This window comes from Rhamphochromis sp. 'chilingali' (genome assembly GCF_963969265.1).
Source record: "Rhamphochromis sp. 'chilingali' genome assembly, chromosome: 3".
Classification (NCBI taxonomy): Eukaryota; Metazoa; Chordata; class Actinopteri; order Cichliformes; family Cichlidae; genus Rhamphochromis; species Rhamphochromis sp. 'chilingali'.
In genome coordinates this window covers 25760256-25786432 of record NC_137931.1, presented here as the reverse complement: position 1 = coordinate 25786432, position 26177 = coordinate 25760256, and the positions used below count along the sequence as shown (strand labels likewise).

The 26177-nt window shown below is 42.1% G+C and overlaps 1 protein-coding gene across 4 annotated transcripts; it reads left to right on the top strand.

The window, feature by feature from the left end:
* The first annotated feature begins 465 nt into the window (after window positions 1-465).
* LOC308393398 (DIS3-like exonuclease 1) lies at window positions 466-25758 on the top strand. Of its 4 annotated transcripts, none has more exons than XM_080877135.1 (16): window positions 466-622; window positions 2169-2290; window positions 3723-3890; window positions 5569-5647; window positions 5758-5931; window positions 8699-8868; window positions 9402-9563; window positions 15563-15810; window positions 17830-17922; window positions 18005-18293; window positions 20726-20961; window positions 22145-22299; window positions 22475-22653; window positions 22744-22889; window positions 23553-23724; window positions 25299-25758. In XM_080877135.1, the coding sequence occupies exons 1-16, from the start codon at window positions 478-480 to the stop codon at window positions 25614-25616; spliced, it is 2856 nt and encodes a 951-aa protein (XP_080733261.1). In that variant the 5' UTR covers window positions 466-477; the 3' UTR covers window positions 25617-25758. The 4 variants fall into 4 exon arrangements, with proteins under 4 accessions (XP_080733261.1, XP_080733262.1, XP_080733264.1 ...); XM_080877136.1 differs by having other exon boundaries at window positions 481-622; window positions 2155-2290; XM_080877137.1 differs by lacking the exon at window positions 2169-2290 and having other exon boundaries at window positions 488-622.
* The last annotated feature ends 419 nt before the right edge of the window (window positions 25759-26177 follow it).

The following is a 26177-nucleotide window of genomic DNA, read 5'->3' as shown; positions in this document are numbered from 1 at the left end:
AGTACAAGTGTTCATTTTTAGTGTGAAACAGCTACTACATGTACTCTGAAATGTGCCACGTTAAAGTTAGTGCAGTATAGTGTTCACACATAGTCAACATGTTTCAGAAAAAAGCAATCTGCTGCTTTAGTTCACCAACTGGGCTTTTATTGTGAAACTCAAAGGATAACAAAGCCAGGTGTCATCCTCTTTCAATAATTTCAGATCAGGATCTTATGTTTAGGTCTAATGCATATTATCTGACAGACAAGTCTTTGTTTTATTTTGATTTTTACAAACAAGAGTGAATTTAAAAAATGAGCCAAAATGAACAAAGGAACATAAATTATGTTAGGAAAAGTCAACATACGTTGGTCTATTTTTTCTCCCTCGTGCTTCAGGGTTAACGTTCTCCTAACATCCCCACCATTCTCCCAAACTAATGAGAGGCTTTCTTGAGTGTAATTTATGATTTTATTGAATGTACTTGTTTTTGTAATGTGCGTTTGTGCAGATATTACAAGCGGCTGCAAACCCTTGTCAAAGACCCTCGACACGACTGCGTGCTGTTTGCCAATGAATTTCAGAAGTACTCTTACTGTCCACGAGAGAAGGGCGAGAGCCAGGAAAAATGGCAGACCAGGTCAGTGCTCATTATTTACCACACTCACTGAAGTGTACAGTCAAGTTGCTGCAGCACATGTAGCATAGAAATAGAGTCTATAGAGTCTTTTCCTTTCTCATTTTTTCCTCTTTGTCATGTTTTTTCTTCTACTTATACTTCTTTGACTTCATTTTGTTTTTCTGGGTCAAAGTGTGACGTTACATGTTTCACTAGGTGAAATTTGTAAATCTCATTAATTATAATGGAGATTATGCTAATAAAACATATTCAGTTCTTCAGTAAAGATGAAATACTTGCACCATGGGAAGTCCCCAATCTTGCCTATTGCAGCGTAACTAAGGGAGGATTCAGGGTCACTCAATCCAGCCCTAACTATAAATCAAAAAGGAAAGTTTTAATCCTAATCTTAATAGTGAGAGGGCGTCAGTCTCCCGTGTGCAAATAGGAAGCTGGTTCTACAAAAAAGGGCATGAAGGCTGATGCTCTGCCTCCCATTCTACTTTTGTAAACCCCACAAATAAGCCCGCAGCCTGAGAGTAAAGTGGGTGTGTAAAAGGGGTTTGATTATTCAAGACTTTTCTGTGTAAGAAGATTTTAAATTAAATTCTGGATTTAACAGGGAAGCCAGTATGGGAGAAATATGTTCTTTTGTTCTTGGACTGGATTAACTGAAGGTTTTTCAAATGATGCTTTTAGGACATCCTGATAATCATCCAATCACACAAAATGTCTTTGACTGCACCTGCTGACTACTTCTGCTCAGCAACTCTTGAAAGGAAATTGTGTTTCTAAAAATGTTAAGTCTCTGGGTTTAAAAAATATTTTGTGAAAGTGACATAAATGTATAGTTCACACGTGTGCAAAATTCATCTGGGAGATTTAAAAATGTAAACATTACATTTGAACTTTCTTTCAAATTGTGCAACAGGCCAGCGGTGCAGATGCATATGGCACTTAGAGCACACGTACTGGCTAAGATGTCAATCGAGCATTCATAGTGTTTTGTCCCAATAGGGGTTCAATGGGTAAAGGGGTCATTTTAACATTTTCAAAAATGTTTTTCCTCCACTTCAGGTAGAAAACAAGTGCAGGAACAAAGAAGTCAGGAGGACTTGTGAATGGCAGCTTAAAAGTGATTAATATTTATACCAGTTTAATAGAGAAAAGCACCAAAAGGATTTAATGAGTGTTTTTAATAATAGAGACTTGGTTGTAATGTTAATCACGATCTGACAAACTTTTATGTTGTGCCAACAAATGAAGCTAGAAGTGCAGTGTGTTCTCATGAAATGTGTTTATTATATAGATAAGGCACTCAATTATTTATTTTTTATATTCTTTCTGTGGAAGCACCATTTGAATTACAAGTAGTGTGAAATCATAACTTCCACCTACAAAACAGCAAAAACTTAGTGGGATATGTTAAAGATTATTGCTTTAGCGGGCAATTTGCTTTCATGCATCTTATGCTAAACTTGTGAGTTCATTTAATGTGTGTGTGTGTGTGTGTGTGTGTGTGTGTGTGTGTGTGTGTGTGTGTGTGTGTGTAGGTGTGTGTACTCAGCTGCAGTGTGGTACTACAACCACCTGGCAGGAATGATGAATATAGTGATGATCACTGAGGATCCTGAGGCCGTAGCTCAGTTCAGCAGCCTGACGTCTGGAGTGTACGTCATCTCCGTCCAGGTATATGAAATACCTTTATAATACCATCTACTCTATATCGGCTTCTTATATGTAGCCACCTTACAGGGATTTATCATCATGCATTTAGAGAAACACGTGGTTTGAACACCTAAAACTGAAAGTCAGCTCTTTGTGTTAAAGTCGTTGTGTTGGAGCCTATATGATGGAACAGTTGGTTGGTCTGTATTATTTCACTAATCTTCAGTGGGACTATTGTAGCATGTAGCAGGCATGGGTTTTTGAAACACTTACATTTTTGGCAGCAGTATTAGAACAGTCTCACTTAGAAGTGAAATTGGTGGTTGTTGTCAAACTTTCGGTCATTACACATGATTTCTTGGTTAAGTGACAAAATGTAAATATATGTGGCATTTAGTCTGTTTACATACGGAGAGCTGCACTTTGTTTTTCAATTCATGTCAGCCTAGCAAGCATGCTGTGGTTGTATAAAACACAGTGACAATGAGTCAGAAAACTATTAAACTAGTATGTAAATGAGAATTTCGCTAAAGGTGAAGGTCACAGCCTTGTTTGTAATTGCACTGATTGATCCGAGCTCTGTCAGAAAAAAACAGTTACACTTTTTACCTATTTGTCGATACACTGGTATCGCCATTTAAAATGGTCAATAAATGACAGTTAAAGTAAAGAAGAGAGGTTAGAAACAGCCTTTAGCCATGTTATGGGTATTGATATTATATGTTTGGCTTCACAGGTACTCTGCATCTTCCCTCTTGGCAACGTGTTTGGAACGCCGCAAACACGAGTCGGTCAGAGAGTAAACTCATTGCTCAATAAGGACTGATATCAAGTCTGATGTTTATTTAAAGGAAAAAGAGCAGTACATGCTAGTAGCCGTGAAATTAATATTACATCGCTTTCTATTGTGATACATTTTTGATACATTGCTGCCAGATTTGTATATTTTTATCCAAACATACGTACCCGGGTATTTTTGAAAACGCAGATTTTTCTATGTGTTTGCGCCTTTCGTCCACACGTAAACGGCGTTTTCGGTCACTGAAAACAGAGATTTTCAACCAGAATTGGTAGAATTCATTTAAATTGGTTGGTTTCCTAAAACGGTCGTGGCGTTTAAGCACGGTCCAACAATTAACAACAGGGTTGAGGTTGTTGCTTTGGGAAGCCCATTCCAAAAACTCGCTTTATTTATTCTGAAACCAGTTCTTATATCTATTTAACTATTATTGTAATACTAATACTGAGGACGTCTAACTGTATCAAAAGGTTTAAGCATCTGGCTGTTGATTTGAGGTGAATTTGAAAGATTTTACTCTATTTCTCTTTCTCGAACCTGATAAGGTTAAGTGGAAGAGGATCCAAAACTTAGGCCCTTGAAGGGATGTTACTGGAACTAAGAAGGCCAACTGAAGTAATTTATTTCTTGACCTGTGTGTTTTTCCTTTGCCAGGATTATTTGCAAAGCTTCTGGTCAGATCTGCAGGCAGCCCATGAACTGTTTAGCTCCATTTCTCAGGCACAACAAGAGACAGAGGGCGACGATGGGGAGAAAGAGTTTCCCGAACATCTTCCCGCTGAAGTCCTGGAGGCTGGTATAAAGTCTGAACGTTACATTCAGGTAAAAATGTACCAACCTGTTGTTGGGTCTAACGCTCAAACCCCGCTGACTCAGCGCTTTCTTTTACTTGCTGCAAGGGGAGAAGGTCTTCATCTGATCTTAGCCCAACTCCAGCCTTCCCTCAAAGCCCTTTTATTAACTTCAGTGGTCACACAAACATCAACATTAATGATGCGACAGATAAGACACGCACATGTGAACGTGTGTCTCTGCAAGAGTGAACATGTGATGTGTGTGTATGTGAATGTGTCTCTGTGAGCATGTGATGTGATCAGTGATGTGTGTGTGTAGAAAACAGAGGTGAGCATTCATGCTAAAGATCTGATCATCTTGTGCAATGACAAACATATTGATCCACAATTCTCTAACTCCTGTTTTAAGTATACCGGATCTCTCTTTAAAACACGAGTTTAAAACAACTGCAGGAACAACGTTTAAATATTTTAGTAGCTTTAAGCCTGTTCATTTTTCAGAGAAACTGCAGGTACCTTTAATACATATACTAATCTATACTAACGAAATACACTGATGAGTGTAGGGAGTGTGCTGAGGAGGTAGGAGTATTTGAGGGGCTGACGAATAAAGAAAATGAGATGAAGAGCAGGACTGTTATTGAATGAAGAAGATATGAACTGTCTCTAAGTTTTCTTGCAGTTTAATTTTAAAGGAGAAAGACAGAAAAAACACATCATCATTATTATTATTATTATTATTTTAAAAAGTCATAAAGGGATTGGCAAGTTACTTTCAGTGAGTCCCCAAGCAAAACATGGCTTAGTATTTGGGGTAGAGACCTTTGTTGCCAGTGGTAAGACTTTTCTTGGTATCAAGTGGAGTAGTCAGAGGGTGACGATGGGGAGAAAGAGTTTCCTGAGGCAGATGGACATCTGCGTCTAAAGGTCAAAGGTCACTCTTTCGAGGATGCCAATGTTCACATTTTGGACAGAGAGGACAGATGGTTTGAAAGAGGAGTGAAAGAAGCCATCTATGTCCACTGTGAGCGACCATCTTTGAACAGAGGCGGGGCTTACGACACCAACTCTCTGCCATCTATAATCCAGTTTTGAGATCCTTCCCAGACGCCTTAACGCCCACTCACATCCTGGGCCATCTGACCTCAGGAATTCGCATGATAAGGTGGGGCCAGGTTTCACAATGAACACACCCGAAACTCTGGCTGATTGGGACCCACACCCAGTTTCACACCTTGGCTCAGGCGATTAGAGGATCATCAGGGGGTCCTTTTGTCCCTCTGTGGGGGGAAACTCCCACTAGGTTTATATCTGGGACTCTCCACCATTTGACCTTAGAACTGAAGAAGCTTCTCGGATGAGAGGTGAAACGTCTTCAAGCAACTTAAAGAAGTCCAGACGCTTTTCTTTGCAAGCTCCTTTGACTACGATGACCTGGATGACTGAGAACCTTCACAGACAGTTTTTGGTTGATATTCTATCGCTCTCCATTAAATGAAACTAACATTAAAGAAATAACATGAATAATTGTTCTTTCTTTGTAACTGAGGAAACCTACAAATTCAGCAGTGATAATTATTTCCCCAACTGTACCTGAGCAGGTATGGAGATGTCACAAAGAGAAGGCAGTGGAGTTTTTCACCAGATTGTTTAACACAACCTCAGTGGCAGAAGAGTAAATGTCTTGTTTCATTCCTTTTTACTAGGGTACACTGAATGTTAACAAGCATCGGGCACAGAACGAGGCTTTCGTCAGGCCGAAGAACTTCTCAACCAAGAGCACAGGTGAAAACGCCTTACATTTTCAAAACAGGTGGAACAGACACATTAAACTTATATTTGCTAGACGTTTCTGATCTCTTCTCCCGACTTTGACCCCCCCCTATCCATCTTAGATCTGACTTGGGATGTGCTTGTGTATGGTCGAAAAAATCGAAACAGAGCGGTGCATGGGGACGAGGTTGTGGTGGAGTTGTTGCCCAAGAACGAGTGGAGAGGGAGGGACACAGCCCTGACTGATGGGGATGAAAAAACTGGAGAGGACAATGAGAGTACACCTCTGCCAACAGGTGGGAATGTTTGTACTCCATTCATTCACATTTGATTTATTTTTGTATTTAATGATATTTTGTGTATTATATTTTCTGTCTGATTTGCCTAAAATATGTTCAGGATATCTCACAAATAAGTAATGAAAACAATGAAGCATCTTGATCGAACCACATGAATGGTTCGATCCGTGGCTCCCCGAGTCTGCAAGCCGAGTATCTTTGGGAAAGATACTAACCCCAAGTTGCTCTCCGATGCATCCATTGGAGTATAGTGAGTGTGAATGTTGCTTAGTAAGCACTTAAACGCATAGAAGGAAGTGCTTGTGTGAATGGGGTGATTGGGTGAGAGTAGAAAAGAGCTGTATAAGAATTAGTCCATTCACCATTCTTGTTTATATCACCTGCATGAAGCAACATTATAAGAACATATTTGGGTGAAATAACATTTGGAAGCTATTTTCTGGACAGGCATTCACAATTAAACTTTTTTTAAAGTTGCTACTGATTTTTATTACAGTTCTGGTGTAATTTGGCACAACTGAACCTCTTCTCCATGGTTCCATTCGTCAGGGAATAGCTTCTTGACAGCCACATTTCCAGAGATTCAAATAACGATGAAGTTTCGTCGAACAACTCAAGGGCCAAATGCATCTCTCAGGTTCTGTGTCACGTCTTTGCTGGTTTTTCCTGCTTTTTAATGACATGGCAGATATTGTTCATCTTCTGTAGAATTTTTTTTACGTCTGACACCTTTTCTTTCGTCCAATACAAAAGAAAGTTTTAAGTCTAGGAGACACAAATGGCAGGGAACGCATCCTGAGCTTCCACTAACATACAGTTCCCTTTACCAAACACAACAGAACAGAGACAGACGGGGCCCCGTAAGTTTGCCAGTGTAACCTCGCAAATGACAAAAGAGAGAAAGAAAGAAAAACACTAATTAATTAAGCACACAACTCAGGGCCCAGTATTCAAAAGGCGAGGAACACTCCTGCAACTATACACGTGGACTCGCACAAATAATCAATAATCTTTTCAGCTGTGGCAGACCTAGAACAGGGAGGGATAGTTCAGGTGCAAAAATACTGTTTTAGCTTGTCACACTTTTAATTTGGCTAATGGGAACACCCTGTGTTTTTACATAAAAAATATGCAACACATAAAATACATTTTAATCTAACTGGAGGCAATTGACCATTGTTAACCCTTCTTATTGTTATTATTTTTACACACGAGGTCCTAAGGACAAAAAACTTCCCCCCCCCCTGCGGGCGGTCAATCCTTCAAGCTCAGGTCCTCTACCAGAGGCCTGGGAGCTTGAGGGTCCTGCGCAGCATCTCTGCTGTTCCCAGGACTGCGCTCTTCTGGACAGAGATCTCAGATGTTGTTCCCGGGATCTGCTGGAACCACTCGCCTAGCTTGGGAGTCACCGCACCGAGTGCTCAGGTTACCACGGGGACCACTGTTACCGTCACCTCCACATCTTCTCAAGCTCTTCTCTGAGCCCTTGGTACTCTAGCTTCTCATGTTCCTTCGTCCTGATGTTCCTGATGATTGCTAAATCTGTCACTACAGCCGTCTTCCTCTGCTTGTTCACCACCACTATGTCCGATTAGCCATCACCATTTTGTCCGTCTGTATCTGGAAGCCCCGAAGCATCTTAGCTCGGTCATTCTCCATCACACTAAGGGGCGTCTCCCGTTTTGACCTCGGGACTTCCAGGCCATACTCGGCACAGATATTCCCTTTATACTATGCCGGCCACTTGGTTATGGCGTTCCATGTATGTCTGCTAGCATCTTGCACCCTGTTGTTATGTGCTGGATTGTCTCAGGGGCATCTTTACGCTTGTATCTGGGGTCTTGACTGACTGGTCTGGTAGACCCCAGCCTCTATGGATCTTGTACTTATGGCTTCATGTGCTGCCATTATTAGTGCCTCTGTGCTCTATTTCAGTCCAGTCCAGCCACTGGTAGGATTTCTGGATGTGAGCTAGTTCTTTTATCTGTTGGTGGTACTGTGCAGGATCCTGTCCTTCCATGATGGTTCCTCTTCTTGCTCCTCTTTCTTGGGTTTCTGGTGCCTGAGGTATTCACTAAGCACACCTGAAGCCCCTACCAGTCAAAAGTGTGGACACGCCTTTTTTTTAGTGGTTTTTCTGTCATGGCCTGGTACTTCTACATAGTAGATTCTCACTGAAGGCATCAAAACTATGAATGAACACATATGTAATTATGTAGTACATATGTATATACCGGCTCCCCCCCAGTGCTGCGTTCTTTCTCCTCTGCTCTTCTCCCTGTACACCAACTGCTGCACCTCCACCCACCAGTCTGTCAAGCTAATCAAGTTTGCAGATGACACCACCGCTATTGGACTCATCTCGGACGGGGATGAGTCTGCCTACAGGAGGGAGGTTGAACGTCTGGTGTCCTGGTGCAGCCACAACAACCTGGTGCTGAATGCCCAGAAGACAGTGGAGATTATTGTGGGCTTCAGGAAGCACACAGCCCCACTCCCCCCCATCATCCTGACTGACACCCCCATCACCTCTGTGGACTCATTCCGCTTCCTGGGTACCACCATCACCCAGGACCTGAAGTGGGAGCCTCCGTCACCTCCGTCATAAAGAAGGCTCAGCAGAGGATGTGCTTCCTGAGGCAGCTGAAGAAATTCAACCTGCCAACACGGACGATGATGCAATTCTACACCGCAATCATCGAGTCCATCCTCACTTACTCCATAAATGTCTCTCTGTACTGATGTCTGACATTTAACCCCACAGGTCGTATTGTAGGGATCCTGCAGAGGAACTGGAGAGACTACGTGGTAACTTTCCCCACTAGGGATGGGATTCAGTCCCAGAGCAGGAATTCCCAGCGGATACTGACCATACCTTGGGACCAGCGTATTCCTAAAATCCGCATCAGTACTCAACAGGCTGAAGCTCTGCAGGTCTGACTTGACTTACATCTATAGGTTGATTTTATTTTCATGATGTACATTATGGCTTAGTCACATGAGTAAAAATAGGACGGCACCTGCCTTGTAACAAAGAAAAAACGCTGCTTTTCCAGTGATTGCAGTGAATATTTTGCATTCAGCGTTCAATTACAAGTAGTTACGGCAACCAACTGGTCGATCAAAGGTTGAGAATACAACACTGTCAACCTCTGGATGAACGCTTTCAAGGTGATTGCCTTGAAAAGCAGGACTCTATCTCCAGACCATCTTATCACCATTTGATTGGTGTTTTGCACCCTTTAAATAAAAGTAACTGACTGAGAGTAGTTGCAGAATTAGTCCCCGTCTTCCAAAGAAGCATTTCAAAGCCAACAATATTGCAAATTCATTGCACATAGCAACACCGATCTTGTTTGCGCTCCAGTCTCTAGTGTTACTATAGCATTATGCTTTTGTCTCATAGTGTGACCAGTGTTTACTAAGTGCTGTCTCATTTCTATCCCTGTCTTCTCATCCTCACCTAGGACCACAGAGTTGTGGTGCGCATTGATTCATGGGAAAGCACGTCATTCTATCCCAACGGCCATAGTGTACGGGTTTTGGGTCGAGCTGGAGAGCTTGAGACTGAGGTCCAGACCATCCTCCTAGAGAACTGCATCCATATTCTTCCTTTCTCAGACGCACAGGTGAGAGCACCTACGTTAGAGATAAATTCAAGTTTTTACATCTCTAAAAGGCAAATTCCACAAGCCTATATAGTATGTTTCACCTTTCGTATTTAGCTGTTGTGAACCCATCAGCAATTATTGTGAATATAAATATTATGATAAAATGTGATTTTTTTTGATGTCTATAAATTGCAATTAAACAGTTAAATTCAACCATAATTGACGCAAATGGTGGCAAATACCCATCTACACAGTTTGGAAATACTTTGGTGAGTAATTTGCTTCATCCTGTGTGATAAAACTTGCAGGATTCTAGTAAGTTAAGTAATTTCAGAAAATATGTTTTTGTTACTAATTCCCAGCTCTGGTTGTACTTTGGATGTAGGTTTTTGATTGTTAAGGATTAATAAGCTTCAGAATTGTCCAAAAACAGCTGGACATTATTAAAACATTATTACCAAATCACCAAGCAGTGAAAGAACCCTAGCAGCTCCATATACCAAAAGCTTGGGGAAAAAAAGAGTCTGGACTTTTTCTTGAAGATGTTTCACCTCTCATCTGAGAGGTTTCTTCAGTTCTAGGAGAAACTGGTGCAGAGTCCCAGATTTTAAGCCCTATGGGAGTGTCCCCCAGGAGAGATGGACCCCCTAATGATCCTCTACCTAATCACACGAGCCAAGGTGTGAAAATGGGTGTGGGTCACAATGGGCCAAGTATTCGGGTGAACCCACTGTGAATCCTAGCCCCACCCTATCATGTGATTTCCTGAGGTCAGATGGCCCAGGATGTGAGTGGAAGCGTCTGGGAAGGGATCTCAAAACTGGATTATAGATGGCAGACAGTTGGTGTCGTAAGCCGCTGCCTCTGTTCAAAGATGGTCGCTCACAGTGGACATAGATGCCTCTTTTACTTCTCTTTCAAACTATGTCTTCTGACAGCTGAGTCTTGTCTCATTTTAAGAGCTTCCTTTACATGTGTGTGTTCCCTCTTTTTTCCTTCAGGCTTAGAGGGAACATGTTCTGCCCGGTGGTGTAGGGTCCTGATTACTCAAAGTTTGTGTTCCAGAGGGTAATGGGAGTCAAACAGGAGGTACTGGTCCGTGTGTGTGGGCTTCCAGTAAACTTCATGTTGAGGTTTCCGTTCTCTTTAATGCGCACGGCAAAGTCCAGGAATGGCATACTGTTATCCTTTGTGTCTTCCCTGGTGAACTTTGTTTTTATCCACAGCGTTGATGTAAACAGTGAAGGATTCTACTTCCTGGGTTTTGATTTTGACCCATGTGTCATCAACATATCTGTACCAGTGGTTAGGTACTGTCCCTTTAAAAGAGCCAACAGCCTTTCTTTCCACCAGTTACTCCTAGACCTGAAGAAGCTTCTGACAGGTGAAACGTCTTCAAGGAACTTATAGAAGTTTGGACGCTTTTCTTTCCAAGCTCCTTAGACTACGATGACCTGGATGACTGAGAACCTTCACAGACTTATATGACCAAAAGGTTTGCAAGTTGACAGCTCGGTCCATAATAACCCTTAATGTGGTCACCCTACTGTCAGCTTACTTGGCTAAGCTCTTTCAGGACATTGGCCACCTGCTTGATAAGGGCACCTGTATGCATTTTCCCCTTCTCAACCTCATACCAGTGATACTGAGTGGGGTGAGGGAGGAGTAGCTGTCTCTCATTTTTATAGATCCCATACTGGCCCATCAGGCCATTGATGGCAGAACTAGCTTTTCTGTTCCACTACTGGCCATGACCATTGCCTTTGAACATTGACTTGGCGTGATTTTTTTCTTCCACATCCCAAATGGTCAGCACTCTGGGCGTGGCACACGAGTGGCTGATTTAAAATGAAGCAGGTCTCTCTCTGAGAGTCATTGTGAACATTCAGAATGCTAGATCACTTTCTACATGCTCATTTTATGAAGTATTTGAGAGATTCCTTATCTATACTCTGTTTAGGGATGGGTATCGTTTAGGTTTTATCCGATACCGGTACTTTTGAAACTGTGCGGGTGCTTAAATGGTGCTCTAACCGTTGCTTCCTTCTCTCACCCCAACCGGTCGCAGCAGATGGCCCCGCCCCTCCCTGAGCCTGGTTCTGCTGGAGGTTTCTTCCTGTTAAACAGGAGTTTTTCCTTCCCACTGTTGCCAAAGTGCTGCTCATAGGGGGTCATATGATTGTTGGGTTTTTCTCTGTATCTATGAAGCGCCTTGAGGCGACTTTTGTTGTGATTTGGTGCTATATAAATAAAATTGAATTGAATTGAATTGCTTAAAGAATGGAGAACACAAACTTTGTCCAAAAACCTCTTATGTTTTTATTTTTAGCAGTCTCTTTTTTCTGCAAAATGATAACCAAGTTAGCCTTTTCTTTTGATACAACATACCTACTTTGTTTGGAACCGGTGAATAATGGAAAACATGTTTAGCTGTTTGTTTTTTTTGTAAAAAGATAACGGTGTTAGCTTTTTCTGCAGCTACAGGGCATGTATGGTATCACTCTATCAAACAAGAAGACAGTCGCATGTAACTACGACGGTGTTTGCTAGTTCACCTTACATGCATTAATGTAATAACGTGGTTAGCCTACTCAACGTAAATTACACACGAACAACATTAAGCTCCTCACGCAGAGAAGAACGGTTGCTGCTGCATCATCATCCGTCTGCTACACTGGCAGGGCTAGGGGCCAGGACTCTCCTCTTCGGGTTTTTGGGGGATGTTGCTAACTCCAGGTCCAATAACAGGCAACCCACCCGCAGCAGATGTGCTCGGTGTGAAGTCTCGCAGCAAGCTATCAAATACGATGCATTTCTCTGCTTTTAAAAAAACGCCATTGCGTTGCCAGGTGTTTCATCGGATTCGAGGTGTTACTTCCTTTGCACAGTATCACAGTATCACCTTAAAGCACTTGTTGCTGCTGAGTTTGCATATTTTGCTGTGAAGTACAGCCAGACTTTTGACCGCTTTGCCTTGGACATTTAATCTGTAGCTCTGCTCTCAAAGAACGTACGTACCTGGACCCGCCTACTATCCTCGGAAACGTAAAATGATTGGCTAGAATCCAAAGTGTATGACATCTCAAGAAAAAAAAAAGCCACCCGTATCCGGTATACCCGCACCCAATGTTCCCTCTAATTTTTCATGTGTCTGAGCGAACACAGAAACTCCCTGAGCGATCCCTTGGACCACTGTGAGCAACAGCAGACGTGTGCACTGTGGTGACGCCAGCATTGAATCCATGCAAGTTACATGGTTTATTAAAATAATAAAATTACAGCATTTACATTTATGTTAGACTACTTTTAATTAACTATTTTAGCCCACTTACAATGAAAATTTAAAAAAACAAAACAAAAAAATCTTGTTCATGACCTGTGTAGCATGTTAACACTATTGGAAGTAAAAATAACTTGAACTCCAATTTTGAAAACACAAGTTTCTTTTGTTGTTTTTTCATAAAGCTCTGTCTTGTATTATGAGTCTGTGGTCTGGGAGAGAGTCTGTAACTCTGTCTGCAAAATACAGTAAATAATGACCAATGTTGGGTAATTAATTATATAGTTACTTCTTCAAAAAAGTAACTGAGTTATGCAAACAACAAAGTTTTTTGCAGCTGTTTACCTAAAAATGCAGCCAAGGTGTTTTTTTAAATAAACATTTTAAATTATTTAGAGAACAATCATCAAATTGCATCAAATCTGATGCCACACAAATTATTTGTGCCACTCCAAAAATAATTTCTGTCAACTATGAGATGAAGGAGAACAACAGCCTGATACCTGCAGGCCTGACAGCAGCAGATGTGTCACTGCTGTAACACCTGTAACACTCAGCAGTCGCCTCATTGTTCTGACACACACTAAACGTCGCCACGCCGCTTTGCTCGCTAAAACACCGGTGTCGGCACATAAGGACGCTGTCAGAGCCTGTCAACGACATTGATTAGCTGCGTATATACGAATGTGAATCGCATTACTGGCTGGATCCCATACGGGAGCAGCCAGTCACTGACTAACACTGCAAAACAGACTTGTTAAAGTATTGATTTTAATTTCAATTCAGGTTAGATTTTTTTTTTGTGCGCAACGCAGATTTTCTGTGCGCAGAGACCGTGCCAGCAGTGCGCAATTGTGCACACACACAGCTTCGAGGGAACATTGCCGGTACCCATTCCTAACTCTGTTCCACATGTGTTATGTTTCCTTCAGGATTAGCTAAATAAGAGAGGATTATTTTCCATTTATTAAACTGCATTTAGCTACTCTTTCGTATCACATTTACTTTGGGAATGCACCAATTGGTCCACATCCTGTTTATGCAGGGCCCACTTTTAAACGGTAAATTGCTGAAAATGTAGCCATATATAGCGCTTTTCTGTGTCTTGCACTCCTTTGCATAGATTGAAGCATCTGTGTGTTCCTGTTTTGTTGAGTGTATCTGTCTGTGTGGCTGTTGAAGGCTACTGAGAGTGTGACCTTCACAGTTCACCAGAGGACCATCTATTACATTTGTTAGGTTATGCGTTTTTGATATTATTGCATCCTCACTGGCACACTCAGTCCTTAGTGTGGGCTTACCCTGCTCCATACCTTGTTAAGGATAAAGAACTTACAACCTGGAAGTAGATTATATCTCCCATAGTGAGATACAGAGAATGGTTGCTTACCAGGGTAACTCTGGTTTTCTGAAACCCAGGTGATGTTTGGTTTTCACCTCCAAACAATCGCAGTCAGAGATCAGGTGAAAGAGGAAAGAGCAGAGAGCGTCAAAATAAAAGGGAAATTATGGGAGCAAACACCAGAGTTTAACAATTGTTCATCACTAAATACAGTACAGATATTTTAATAAGGAGAGGTTATTTGAAAGAATGAAATTGATTTACTGATGAACAGAATTTAAACAGGTGATTTGCCGTTAGACTCAGATGGCCTATCTCAGCGGAACAGAACCCCGTCTGTGAAAAGGATTAGAGCAGGAGCCCCGAGAGCCTGGAAGCTGGTGGTGGAATGGTTGAATGGAGCATGAGTGATGAGATGAGGCGTGTACAAGGAAGAATAACCGAGGACACAGCATGAATGCTGATTGGCCTGGAGAAGGTGATTGGACTAGACCACTTCAGGAACGCCTTTAGCCACACGTCACCAGGTGTAGACAATCGGCAGTTAAACCTAGGCAACACCTGAAGACAACTGCATTTCCACTGTAAGGAGTGTAAGGGTTGCAATGGGCTGTAACAAAGGACAAGCACAGATGAGTCCACTATCATAGACTGGAACATCATTCATAACTTTTTATGTTATAAAGGGGGTGGCAGTAGAGCTTCTGTGATTGGTCACATCAGAGAGTGCTTGGTTATCAGAGAGTTACCATAGTAACCAAAGGTTTTAAAGATTGCAATATAGCTATTGTTGTCCAGAGGGGCCGATGGTGCGATATGGCAGCCTCGCTTCTGTCAGTCTGCCCCAGGGCAGCTGTGGCTACAACTGTAGCTGCCTCCACCAGTGTGTGAATGTGAGAGTGAATGAATAGTGGCATTGTAAAGCGCTTTGGGTGCCTTGGAAAGCGCTATATAAATCCAATCCATTATTATTATTATTATTATTATCAAATCAACAAAATATTAAAGAATCATTAAATATGTGGAATAGTTCATTCTTTCCTTTTTTCATCAGTGGTTTACACACTGGCTTGCAGGCAAAATGTCACTGGTTCGATTGCAACCGGAGATACAAATCAGGGTTGTGCCTGGAAGGGCATCTGGTATAAAACTCTGCCGTATCAAAAGATGCTGAGCTATCAGGTGTGGTGACCCCTTGTGACAAGGGAGCAACTGAAAGTGAAACACTGTTTTGCTTTGTCTTTGTGTAAAGTGTCCTTGAGTGTTTTGAAAGGCGCTTAATAAAATGTATTATTATTATTATTATTATTAATGTTTTGTATAGAATCATAACAAAATGTGAAAAGTTCAAAAGACTATGCGGCTGTTTAGCTGTGCCTGTCCGTCTGCCATCAGCTGAGAGAGATGCCGGTCAACTCTCTGGAGAAGCCGTGGACGGTAGACCCCTCTGAGGTGGCAGAGCGGCGGGATCTTAGGGACAGTCGCCTGGTGTTCAGCATCGATCCACGCGGCTGTGAAGATGTAGACGACACGCTGTCTGTACACAAGCTCCCCAACAGAAGGCTGGAGCTGGGAGTTCACATTGCTGATGTCACTCACTTTGTCAAAGAGGGTTCGCTCACAGACTTGGAGGCACGTTCAAGGTGAGGAACTGGTTGGAGTGGTTGGGTAGAGTAGGTGGGATATAAAAGGATAAAAGAAAATTACAGCATCTTGCATAAGTGTTCAGAGGAACTTTCAGAAGTACAAAGAGGCAAGAAAGTTGTTGCCTGAATTAATGTTGCATCAGCAGCATGCCTTGTAGCGCAATTATAAATAACACAGAGGGCCACCTTAAATAAGGCTCGTGTCTGATGTGAAGCATTAAGCCTTAAATGTCTATCATTTAATCACATGTAGAAGGACTTCACAGGGTCCATGATGGCTTTGAAAGTATCACTGGCACCAGGAATTGAACCAATGGTCAGCACGTTGTTGGTTCAATCCCTGGTGCCTTCGGGCTTCATGTTAAAGTCACCTTGCACAAAATACTTAACCCCCAAATTTCCCTGGATGCATCCGTTAGTGTGAGTGTGCATGTGAGAGAAAATGCTTAAAGGTATAGACTAACGCGCTGTATGAATATGTGTGCGAATGGACGAATGCTGGTCGTGCTAAAAGGTGGTTGGGGTTCTCACAGTAGAGAACTGCTACACACAGAACACAGTGGTCCATGTTGTTACGAAGAACTTGTGCTCATTTTGAGTACGATGCCATTAACAGGACAGGGGAATGTTTCCGCTGTGGGAAAGCCTGAGTGATTTTCACTGTGGCCTTCATAAACATATATTACTACGGGACATGGCAGCCATACTTGTACACAACATTCAACCAGAAGGTCATGCAGCAAAAAAAGGAAAAATGAGTCCGCTTCCAACTAAATTAGTTTTATTCTACTGAGTGGTAGAAGTAAAGAACAGTGTGTCACACATCATTTGTTTTCAGATCCCCTTTGTACAGTTACGGGTGTCAGGAAAACACCGGAGGTCACATGATGGCATGTGACCTTGAGTACCTGATGTTAATGGTTTGTCTATAATTGGCTTTCAGTGCATCTTATTAATAAAGAGGATGATGATACAAGACAGTTGAACCACAGTAATAGAACAAGAAGATATTCATCTGTGTTTATGTCCAGATATATGCACATGTTCTGATTTATTTATTTATTTTGTGCTGTATTGTACAAATGAATAAAACTGAGTTTAAAATATCTGCAGTAAATGAAGTGAAGGTCGGGGCTGCAAAAGTAATGCTTGCACTTGATCTCCACAAATTTTCCTTCCTGGGAACATGCAGCGATGACACCATGTGACAGGGAAGCAGCCCAAAAAAATTTGTGTCACAGCTGAACGGCCGACAAATCTGCAGCAAATGCATTCTGCTGTCATCTCGGTGTAATCTCGCTATAATCCAAAATCTCTACGGAATTCTTTCAGCACCTTGTTGAGTCTTGGAAGTGAAGAAAGGAGTGTTCAGAAGGCAGAAGTGTCTAACCCAGTGCTAATAAAATGTATCTGATAAAGTGTAGTCTGCAGATAAATTAGTAAGAAGGTCCATGAAGTGCATGTCGTTTTTTAAAGGCAGCAGCAGCAGCAGCAGCAGCATGTACAGAAGATGATTGAGAGCCGAGTGAGGAGAGAAACTCCGTGTAGACTGTTAACAACGTGCACTTATAAAATAATACTGAAATCTTACTATATATTTTTTATGTTGTGATTTTTAATGTAGTTTTGGTCCTCTGCTTTCTCTCTGACTTACTCTAAAATTCCATTTTACATTTCATAGCTGTCCACAAAGCAGCGTGCAGATCACCCACCTGTCCAGCTCGCCTCCACACTTTAAAGAAGTAAATTAAAATCTCATGATTGTGGTTTGAAGCCTTAAATTCTATTTCAGAAAATGGGGAATATTTATTAAATCATAAGAAAAACATTTTGCTTATTTATTTCATCCTTCCTGACTTATTAATAAACAGAAGGATGAAAATGACAAAGGTGGAACAAACTCTGAATATTTAGTACTTATTTTCAAATTATGTCTCACTTTTGAGTAGAAAGAAGATGATAAAGCTGCTGCTTTGATCTCATTGCCTTTTTATATTTATTATGTCACTTCTTAAGGGCTACAACCTACTACCTGGCAGACCGCAGGTACGACATGCTGCCTGCTATTCTCAGCGCAGACCTTTGCTCACTGCTGGGAGGTGCTGACAGGTTAGTAGACTTCCCATCACACGTTTCATTTTCATATGCTTAAAATGCATGCTAGTTGTGTAACTGACACTTTCAAATTCAGGTATGCAATGAGCGTGCTTTGGGAGCTTGACGCAGAATCCCTTGAAGTCCAAGAGGTCTGGTATGGTCGTACACTCATCCGCTCCTCCTATCAGCTCCACTACGAGCTGGCTCAGGCGCTCCTCAACGGAGAACAGGTTGAGGTAGCGGAACTGGCCAACCTGGGTCCTCAGGAAAAGGGTTCTAAGCTAGCTCAACTCACTGAGGCACTTGAGATGCTCACACATGTAGCCAGACATCTTCGGGCAAAGAGGGACAGAGGAGGAGCGCTGGAGCTGGAAGGAGTGGAGGTATGATTGGTTTCTTGTATCTTCATAGAGTATTTTGTGTGTTTTGGTAATGTGTGTACTTAACAGTAAGACTATATAAATAAAGACTGCAAACATTTAAGGTTCATGTTCTTAATTGAAAGCGTAAGCATGTTATAGCTGAGTGTCTAACCCTAACACATCGTCACTACTGACGTCTAACATACGACACAAAATGATTCAATGAATCTGAAGTGAATCAAACAAAGTAAACCGTGCACATAGCTTCAGTGGAGAGAAATCCATTCTGCACATTAAAAACTGGAACCACTATCTTTCTCGCACATTTCAGCTGCAGAAGATTCTCCCTTCTAAGCTTCTGTCTAAGTGAAAGTTTGACTTAACCTCTGTGTTTGGTCATTTTGTCAGATGACATCATGGTTAGAAAATTCAGTATCAGTCACCCCGAAACACTTCATACAGCCGAGGGGAGGAAATCAGGTCAAAAGACACCTGTGGAAAAGGGCCAGGGATTAATGATAACTAATGATTAAATGGAGATTGGTCTATAAACATGTAGTCAGTGATAATGATGACAAAGAGGTGATGATGATGTTCGGCGTCATCATGAGAATCCCCCAGCTGCCACGGTCTATTGCAGCATAACTAAGGGAGGATTCAGGGTCACCTGGTCCAGCCCTAACTATATGCTTTAGCAAAAAGGAAAGTTTGAAGCCTAATCTTAAAAGTAGAGATAGTGTCTGTCTCCTGAATCCAAACTGGAAGCTGGTTCCACAGAAGAGGGGCCTGAAAACTGAAGGCTCTGCCTCCCATTCTACTTTTAAATACTCTAGGAACAACAAGTAGGCCTGCAGAGCGAGAGCGAAGTGCTCTAATAGGGTGATATGGTACTACAAGGTCATTAAGATAAGATGGGGCCTGATTATTTAAGACCTTGTATGTGAGGAGCAGGATTTTGAATTCTGGATTTAACAGGAAGCCAATGAAGGGAATATGCTCTCTCTTTCTAGTCCCTGTCAGGACTCTTGCTGCAGCATTTTGGATCAGCTGAAGGCTTTTCAGCGAGTTTTTTGGACATCCTGATAATAATGAATTACAGTCGTCCAGCCTGGAAGTAATAAATGCATGAACTAGTTTTTCAGCGTCACTCTGAGACAGGATATTTCTAACTTTAGAGATGTTGCACAAATGGAAGAACGCAGTCTTACATATTTGTTTAATATGTGCATTGAAGGACATGTCCTGGTCAAACATGACTCCAAGGTTCCTCACAGTGTTACTGGAGGCCAAGGTAATGCCATCCAGAGTAAGAATCTGCTTAGATACCATATTTCTAACATGTTCAGGACTCAGTACAATAACTGAATGAATTTAGACGCAGGAGTCTTCCAGGTCTTTATGTTTAGTTTGGTTTTTTGCTGTGTTATTTACAGAATTACAGATGGATACCATATATTTCTTTTCATCGATAATAAATTATAGTACGGTCTAATAGAGACGTTATTTTTAAAATCAGGCGTCTAAGCAGAACACGTTCCTCAGCAGAAAACATTTTATCAGAAAGTCATTTCAGTGAGAATATTGGAATAAAGAAACCAAGCACTCCACTGTGAAACCACTGACAGTTTTCACATTAGATCACAGCCATTTATCTACAGCGGCTGGTCGGCCATCTGTTAAAACCTCATATGGACAATTCCTGTTGTTCTATAAGATGCTCTCTAATAGGATGTCTTGGATTTATTTATTATTCAGTTATTGCATTCCTGTTATGGCTGTACGCACACAGAATATTGATATGAAGTAAAAATGATTCTCTCGGGTTGCTTCTGGGATAGTGGAAAAACCAATATATTTCTAAAAGTGTGTTTAATGATTGAGCTGCCACCCAAAAATCAAGTTCTTATCTTGACAAAGCTGGATTATTGACCGCTGGTGAAACATCTGTTGTCCTGAAGGATAAGGACAACAGATGTTTCATCTTGATCTATTATATAAAACGGCCAAAACTGTGTTCAAATCCAAACTTTCTGGCTTCTTTTGGTTCCTGCTGAAGTGCTTTGGGTCCCCTCAGTTCATCCTTAGTCTGAGAAAAGTTTTGTTCTCTCTTTAAGGCACATTTCCTTTGAGCTAACTTAAACTCTGATTGGCTGTCCACTATAAACAAAAAGCATGAACAGCAGATCGGTGGAGTTTCTGTGCCCATGAGCAGAGCTGTGTGCCTGTTAGGGATATGTGTTCTTACTGGTATGATAGAGAGCTGAACGTAGGAAAGACAGTAGACTGTTTTCAGGTTGAGATTCATTCACATTTGGTTCTCCGTGCAGCATTTGTTCCGGTGGAATGGTGCATGTTCAACTGAGTTAAAGTAAACTGTAGTCAAATGTGGCCCACTGATGCATTTTCATATTCTTTTTCATTGAAGTCACGTTAGAAGCATTTTCCCTTTTCAGGTGGGTGCCCAGCTGGATGAGGAGAGGAACATTACGGCCCTGGTCCCTCGTCAGCCCCTGGAGGTCCATGAGACCGTGGCAGAGTGCATGATTTACGCCAACCACTGGGTGGCCCGCAAGATCCAGGAAGCTTTCCCCAACCAGGCCCTTCTAAAGTGTCACCCACCACCACAACAGGAGCTATTCAACCAGCTGGTGGACACTGCAAAGGCCAAAGGTTTCACCATTGACACCAGGTAATGTTTTTGACTGTTCAGTATAGAAACTGAGGAAATGCATATTGTAGTCCAACGCACATCATGTTCAGACACACAAGTGTGTGAACCTGAAATGTTTGATAACACGGGGACACACTCAGGTGTCACATGAGCAGTCAGACAAGAAGAAGACATGTTCCTTCAGCTCAGGTTGAGGTTGAAGCCAAATATGCTTCCAAACCAAAGACTAGTACATATGATGAAGCATATCTTGCCTTTGGCTTCAGCTTCACAACAGCTGTCGTGGCAAGGTCGGTCTCCCCGACAGAATTAGTTTCCCCTGCGTCGGGAGCACACGCTGGGCTGTCCAAATCACGGACAAACAGGATCCCACATTCTTGATTTTCAGTTCACAAACACTTCTTATAACGACTAACTACTCCTGAAACTTTGGAGGTTTTAGCGCTTTACACAGTAAAGTTACAGGATAAATATAATTATCAGGCAAAATGTCCTTCGTTTGTTAAAATAATCCCGTCTGATACCACGAGAGGACAATAAATATTTCATTTTCTGTTGTAACCCTTAAACTGAATGGTAATGTAACGACACTCAGGTTTCACTTTTTTACAAAACTAAAACATCACTACTTCCACGTCTGACTGTTTGTAATGGAGGCGGCGTAACCTGGATCCACACTCCGTGCCCAGCGAACGCTCGCCACGCAGGGGGAACACATGCTGTCGGCGATGCCGACCTCGGCACAACGCTGATCCTGCCGCAGTTTGTTCCCCGGTTCAAATCCCGGACAAACAGGATCCCACAGCTGTTTATGCTTTTAAACCCGTTTTGCACAGAGAGCAGTGTTGAATATTCTCACACGGGAACAAAACAAACAACTCAAATAATTAAAGATGGTTTGTTTTTCTGTTTTTTAAAAGAGGCAGTGATTTATTTAATTACAACCTGTAATCTATTACAGTTAACTTTTATTTGTTTAACTGTTTACAAAAGGTCTGAGGATCTGAGGCGTGGAATGAACTGCAATGGAGTTTGAAAACAAAATATGAATGTGCGGTTGGAGGATTGTGTGGGGGGGGGGTTAAACCAACAGCAGAACCGGTCCCAGGACAAGAGACATGGTGATGCAAGTAGCTTTGTGTCACTGACTGCTGAGATGAGAGGCCTCACTCATCCCTGGTTTCTGGCTCTGTTCCTTCAGGTCCAACAAGGCTTTAGCTGCCTCACTGGACCGAGCTGTGGACCCACAGGACCCCTTGGTGAACAGGTTGTTCAGAATGATGGCCACCACTGCTATGTCACAGGCTCTGTACTTCTCCACTGGTGCTCATCCTCAAGACCAATACTACCATTATGGTACGATACCGCTGCACAGCTTTTATTGGCTGCACTAGAGTTTCAGTGTGACTGTGGGTCAGTCCATCCATCACACGTCTGCACACACTTGTCCAACATCTGTTGTTTGTGAAGAATTATTCGACTGAGAACTAGAAAGAAGGCTAACGTGCTGATATTTGCTTCGTTGTCGTAGGTCTGGCTCTGGATCACTACACACACTTTACCTCACCCATCCGTCGGTACGCAGACATTGTCGTGCACCGCCTTCTTACCGCAGCCCTGCACATGCAGAGGGGCGTTGTATCTGGTAAAGCACCAGCCAGTAACAAAGAAGTGGAGGAAATGGCTCACCATGTCAACAGCAAGAACAGGGTCAGGGGTGTTTTATTGTTTGTGTTTTTCAATGATTCACCTCTTACTCTATTAACAGAAGCTGTGCTGACGTCTGTGTTTCATTTGCAGGCAGCACAGGCAGCCCAAATGCGATCCACAGCACTGTTTCAGTGTCTGTTTTTCAGAGAACGAGACCCTCAGACAGACCCGTGCTGTGTGGCTGACGCTGTTGTCTACTCCATTCGAGACAACGGTGTCTTGGTGTTTATCCCAGAGTAAGAACCTTCAGTCCTGTGTTTTGTTCTGCAGTCTTCTTCTTTTCCTTTGTTTAATGGAGCTGTACAGCAGCTCACAGACGGCCAACCACTCGTGTATTTTTAATAGACGAATTCAAAGTTTATGACAATGAATGAATTTGTTGGAAGATGTAATTGCACGCTAATCAATGTATATTTAACAGTATACACGCTAGTTTTATTTTCTCTTAAAAAACCTCAAAATGAGTTTTAAATTGTATAAATTTACTAAACTAATTCCTTAAACATTTATTGTGAGCAGGGAAAATCGGCTAAAACCCCGAATCTTTTCTCTACCAGGCTTTAAATAAGTTAATTGCATTGCTGAAGTTGAGTCTGTGGGGAGGGACGGTGCTTTGGAGCCAGCCTTGTGTTTGTGGCACTTCTACGTTAGCTTAGCTAACCTCTGGAGGTTGCTGCTTGTTTATTGCAAGGAAAGTGTAATTTAATAACATCAGTGTTCTCCATGCTTGTGGTGTTACAGGGATATGCAATATTAACAGTTTATTAAAATGTAACCTGTGGTCATTTTGAGAAGGCTGTAGAATCCATGTAATGATTAAAATCACAGGGCGCAAAGCAGGTTGAGTAATATCACTGAGTAAGTAAGGCTGCCTCTGACCACAGCCATGTTGTTCACAGGTATGGTGTGAGGGGGCCTGTGTATCTGAAGAACAAAGAGGGCCTGGTGGTGGTAGCGGGACAGGACGGCAGCTGTGATTGGCAGGGTGGCACTGTGCGAAAATACCCGGACCGCATTACCACCACCTCCAGCTGTGGCACCTCCACCTTCAAACTGTTTGACCACATCACCGTAAGTCACAGAAAACGCTAATCAATCATTTTAGAAGGTTTCCAGCAATGCAGCGCCTAAAGGCGACGATTCCAAATATATATGCATGAGTGTATATGAATCACAGGTTCATACGACTACTGGATCTTTTGTGGTCCAACATTAAGAGACGTTTTATGATCTTGTTGTGATAAAGTGTTGTGTGGTTGCTGCTTTGTTAGCTAAACTCAAGGTAACAAAACGTCAGTAAGATGAATGAGACGAAAATGATTCCTGAAAATAAATCATTTAAAGTTATTCAGTTTATTGTTTTTAAATATTATATGAAAACAAAAACATAAGTGTGGGGGGGGGGGGCTCTCCTCCAAGACAAGAAATGTAATGCTTCCAGTTTGTGGCGTTTCTACACAAACCTTTTTGTAAAGGGAGATAAAAAATGACAGTGGGCGGTAATTGTCGATTGTTTTCACATAAACGCCTTTAAACGCTGCACGGTCGCACTCTCTCTCTCGCACTCGATAAATGATCCATTGTTGCTCTGCACACGTTTGTTACCACAAACGTCGCATGCACTTATGTCATTGTCATGAGACACTCTTGCAAACAAACTCACGGTTTAGTAACACAGTAGAGCAGCGTGTTTACGGGACAGTAACAGTAATCTAATTACCTTTTTTGCAACAGTAATCCCTTACTTTACTCGTTACTTGAAAAAAGTAATCTAATTATGCATTGCTGCCCATCACTGGCGTCAAGTTATATTAAGTTCAGGCATGTTACACACGATGATTGTGAGGAATAAGTGCATGTGATTTAAGCAAAAAGAGCAGGAAACATTACCCTAAGGTTAGCTAACAAAAAGAAACTGAAGTAACGGTGTGTTATTCTCACATCTTTGGCTTTAAGACATGAAAAAGTGACAGAGTACTGCTGCTTCCACTGTTATCAACATCTTTTCTTTCGTTCATGGACTTATCCTGGGGTCATAAATGTCAAAGGGCAAAGGCAATGCTAACAACATAGCTTACTGATGGATGATGATGGATGACACATGTGGCCAAAACAAGATAGAAAGAAACATTAGCCCAAACACAAGTTGTCCACCACAGCATTGACTGCTGTCAAGCTATGATCATATCAAACAAAGAGATGATGATGATATTCAACAAACAAATCAACAAAACAACAACCTCACTGTGACACTTGACCGAGGTCACAGTGTTAATGAATGTTTTTCTCCCCCTCTGCTCCAGTCTCCACGTCGTGTGAATGTTAGAAAGCACAGTAAAGAAAGTTCGTGTACGGATGGATGAACGTTTGTTACATTGGATACGTGTGTGTAACATACGTATCCAATTTATCCTATTTATGAACAAAATTGTGGCACAGTCGGAAACTTCTCCACTCTACACCACTGTCTACTTAGCTGTGACGCTGCGCACAGTGCTGAGAGGACTGCTGTTATATATTACGTCACAAACCTTAAGTGGGCCTGTCTTTGCATAGCATTCCATTAGACTATTTTCAGTAGGTGCCATTACTGTGTAGTGATCGAACTGGGGAATACTGTGACTTACGTTCTCTGCTCTCTTCAGGTTCGTATTTCTGTCCACTCTTCAACTTGCCACGCTGACCGTCTAAACCTCGAGGTCATCAGCAACAAGCCTCACCACAGTGCCAAGTCCCAGCAGCCCAGCCCTCAGGGCCGCAGTCAGCTGGTCAAAGAGGTGGTGCGTCAGAATGAAGAGGCGCTGGCTCAGGAGAAGACAGCCCGCCGCCCCAAACTCTCCAAAGAGGAAAGAGAGTTTCGTCAGAGCAAAACTCCCAGTCTGTACTCTATTCTGGAAGAAATCAGAGAGTTGGCTCTGATGGATCTGGAAAGGGCTTCACGCCTCCCGGCAACAACAGCATAGAAACGCTGTAGCCCAGCTTTACCTCCAAGCAGACACGTGTGAGAACTGCACGCTGTGCGCTAACAGAACGGTGATCATTGAAGATCACTCGTGCTGAGTCATCCAGGTCATTCTTGTAGCTCCAGATTGTGTGTGGACAAACCACACGAGTGTGTGAAGTCACAGGAAAGCAAACACAATATTAAGTAAAAACATGTCCCGCCATCTTTTTAGAAACCAGAGTCAAACCGAATCAGTGGATACGTTTTGTAAAAGTTCGTTTTTAAAATCACATCAAGTTAAACTTAGTTGTAAGGAGGATAGGGAACGTGTTAATGCCAGTGAAGTGTCAGCAGTTACTTTGACAAGACCTAGTACTCACTGCAAATGTGGTTCAATCCTGCAGGAAACTAGTCAACTGCAGCAGGTTAAAGAAGTCTGGTAACAAAAGGCTTTTCTCTCAGCACCAGTGATCTCAATATCTCACTGGTGGGATCAATGTCTTGTGTAAATTAAATGTCTTGTGTTATAGAACCATTTTTGGTGAGTTCACACATATTGTACTACCTGTGACCACTTCAT

Excerpts from the sequence above, each read along its gene's own strand:
- LOC308393398 (XM_080877135.1), top strand. The coding sequence starts at position 478 with ATGTGCGTTTGTGCAGATATTACAAGCGGCTGCAAACCCTTGTCAAAG. Across the intron at positions 2,291-3,722 it reads TGTACGTCATCTCCGTCCAG|GATTATTTGCAAAGCTTCTG; the intron begins GTATATGAAATA and ends TTCCTTTGCCAG. Across the intron at positions 5,648-5,757 it reads CTTCTCAACCAAGAGCACAG|ATCTGACTTGGGATGTGCTT; the intron begins GTGAAAACGCCT and ends TATCCATCTTAG.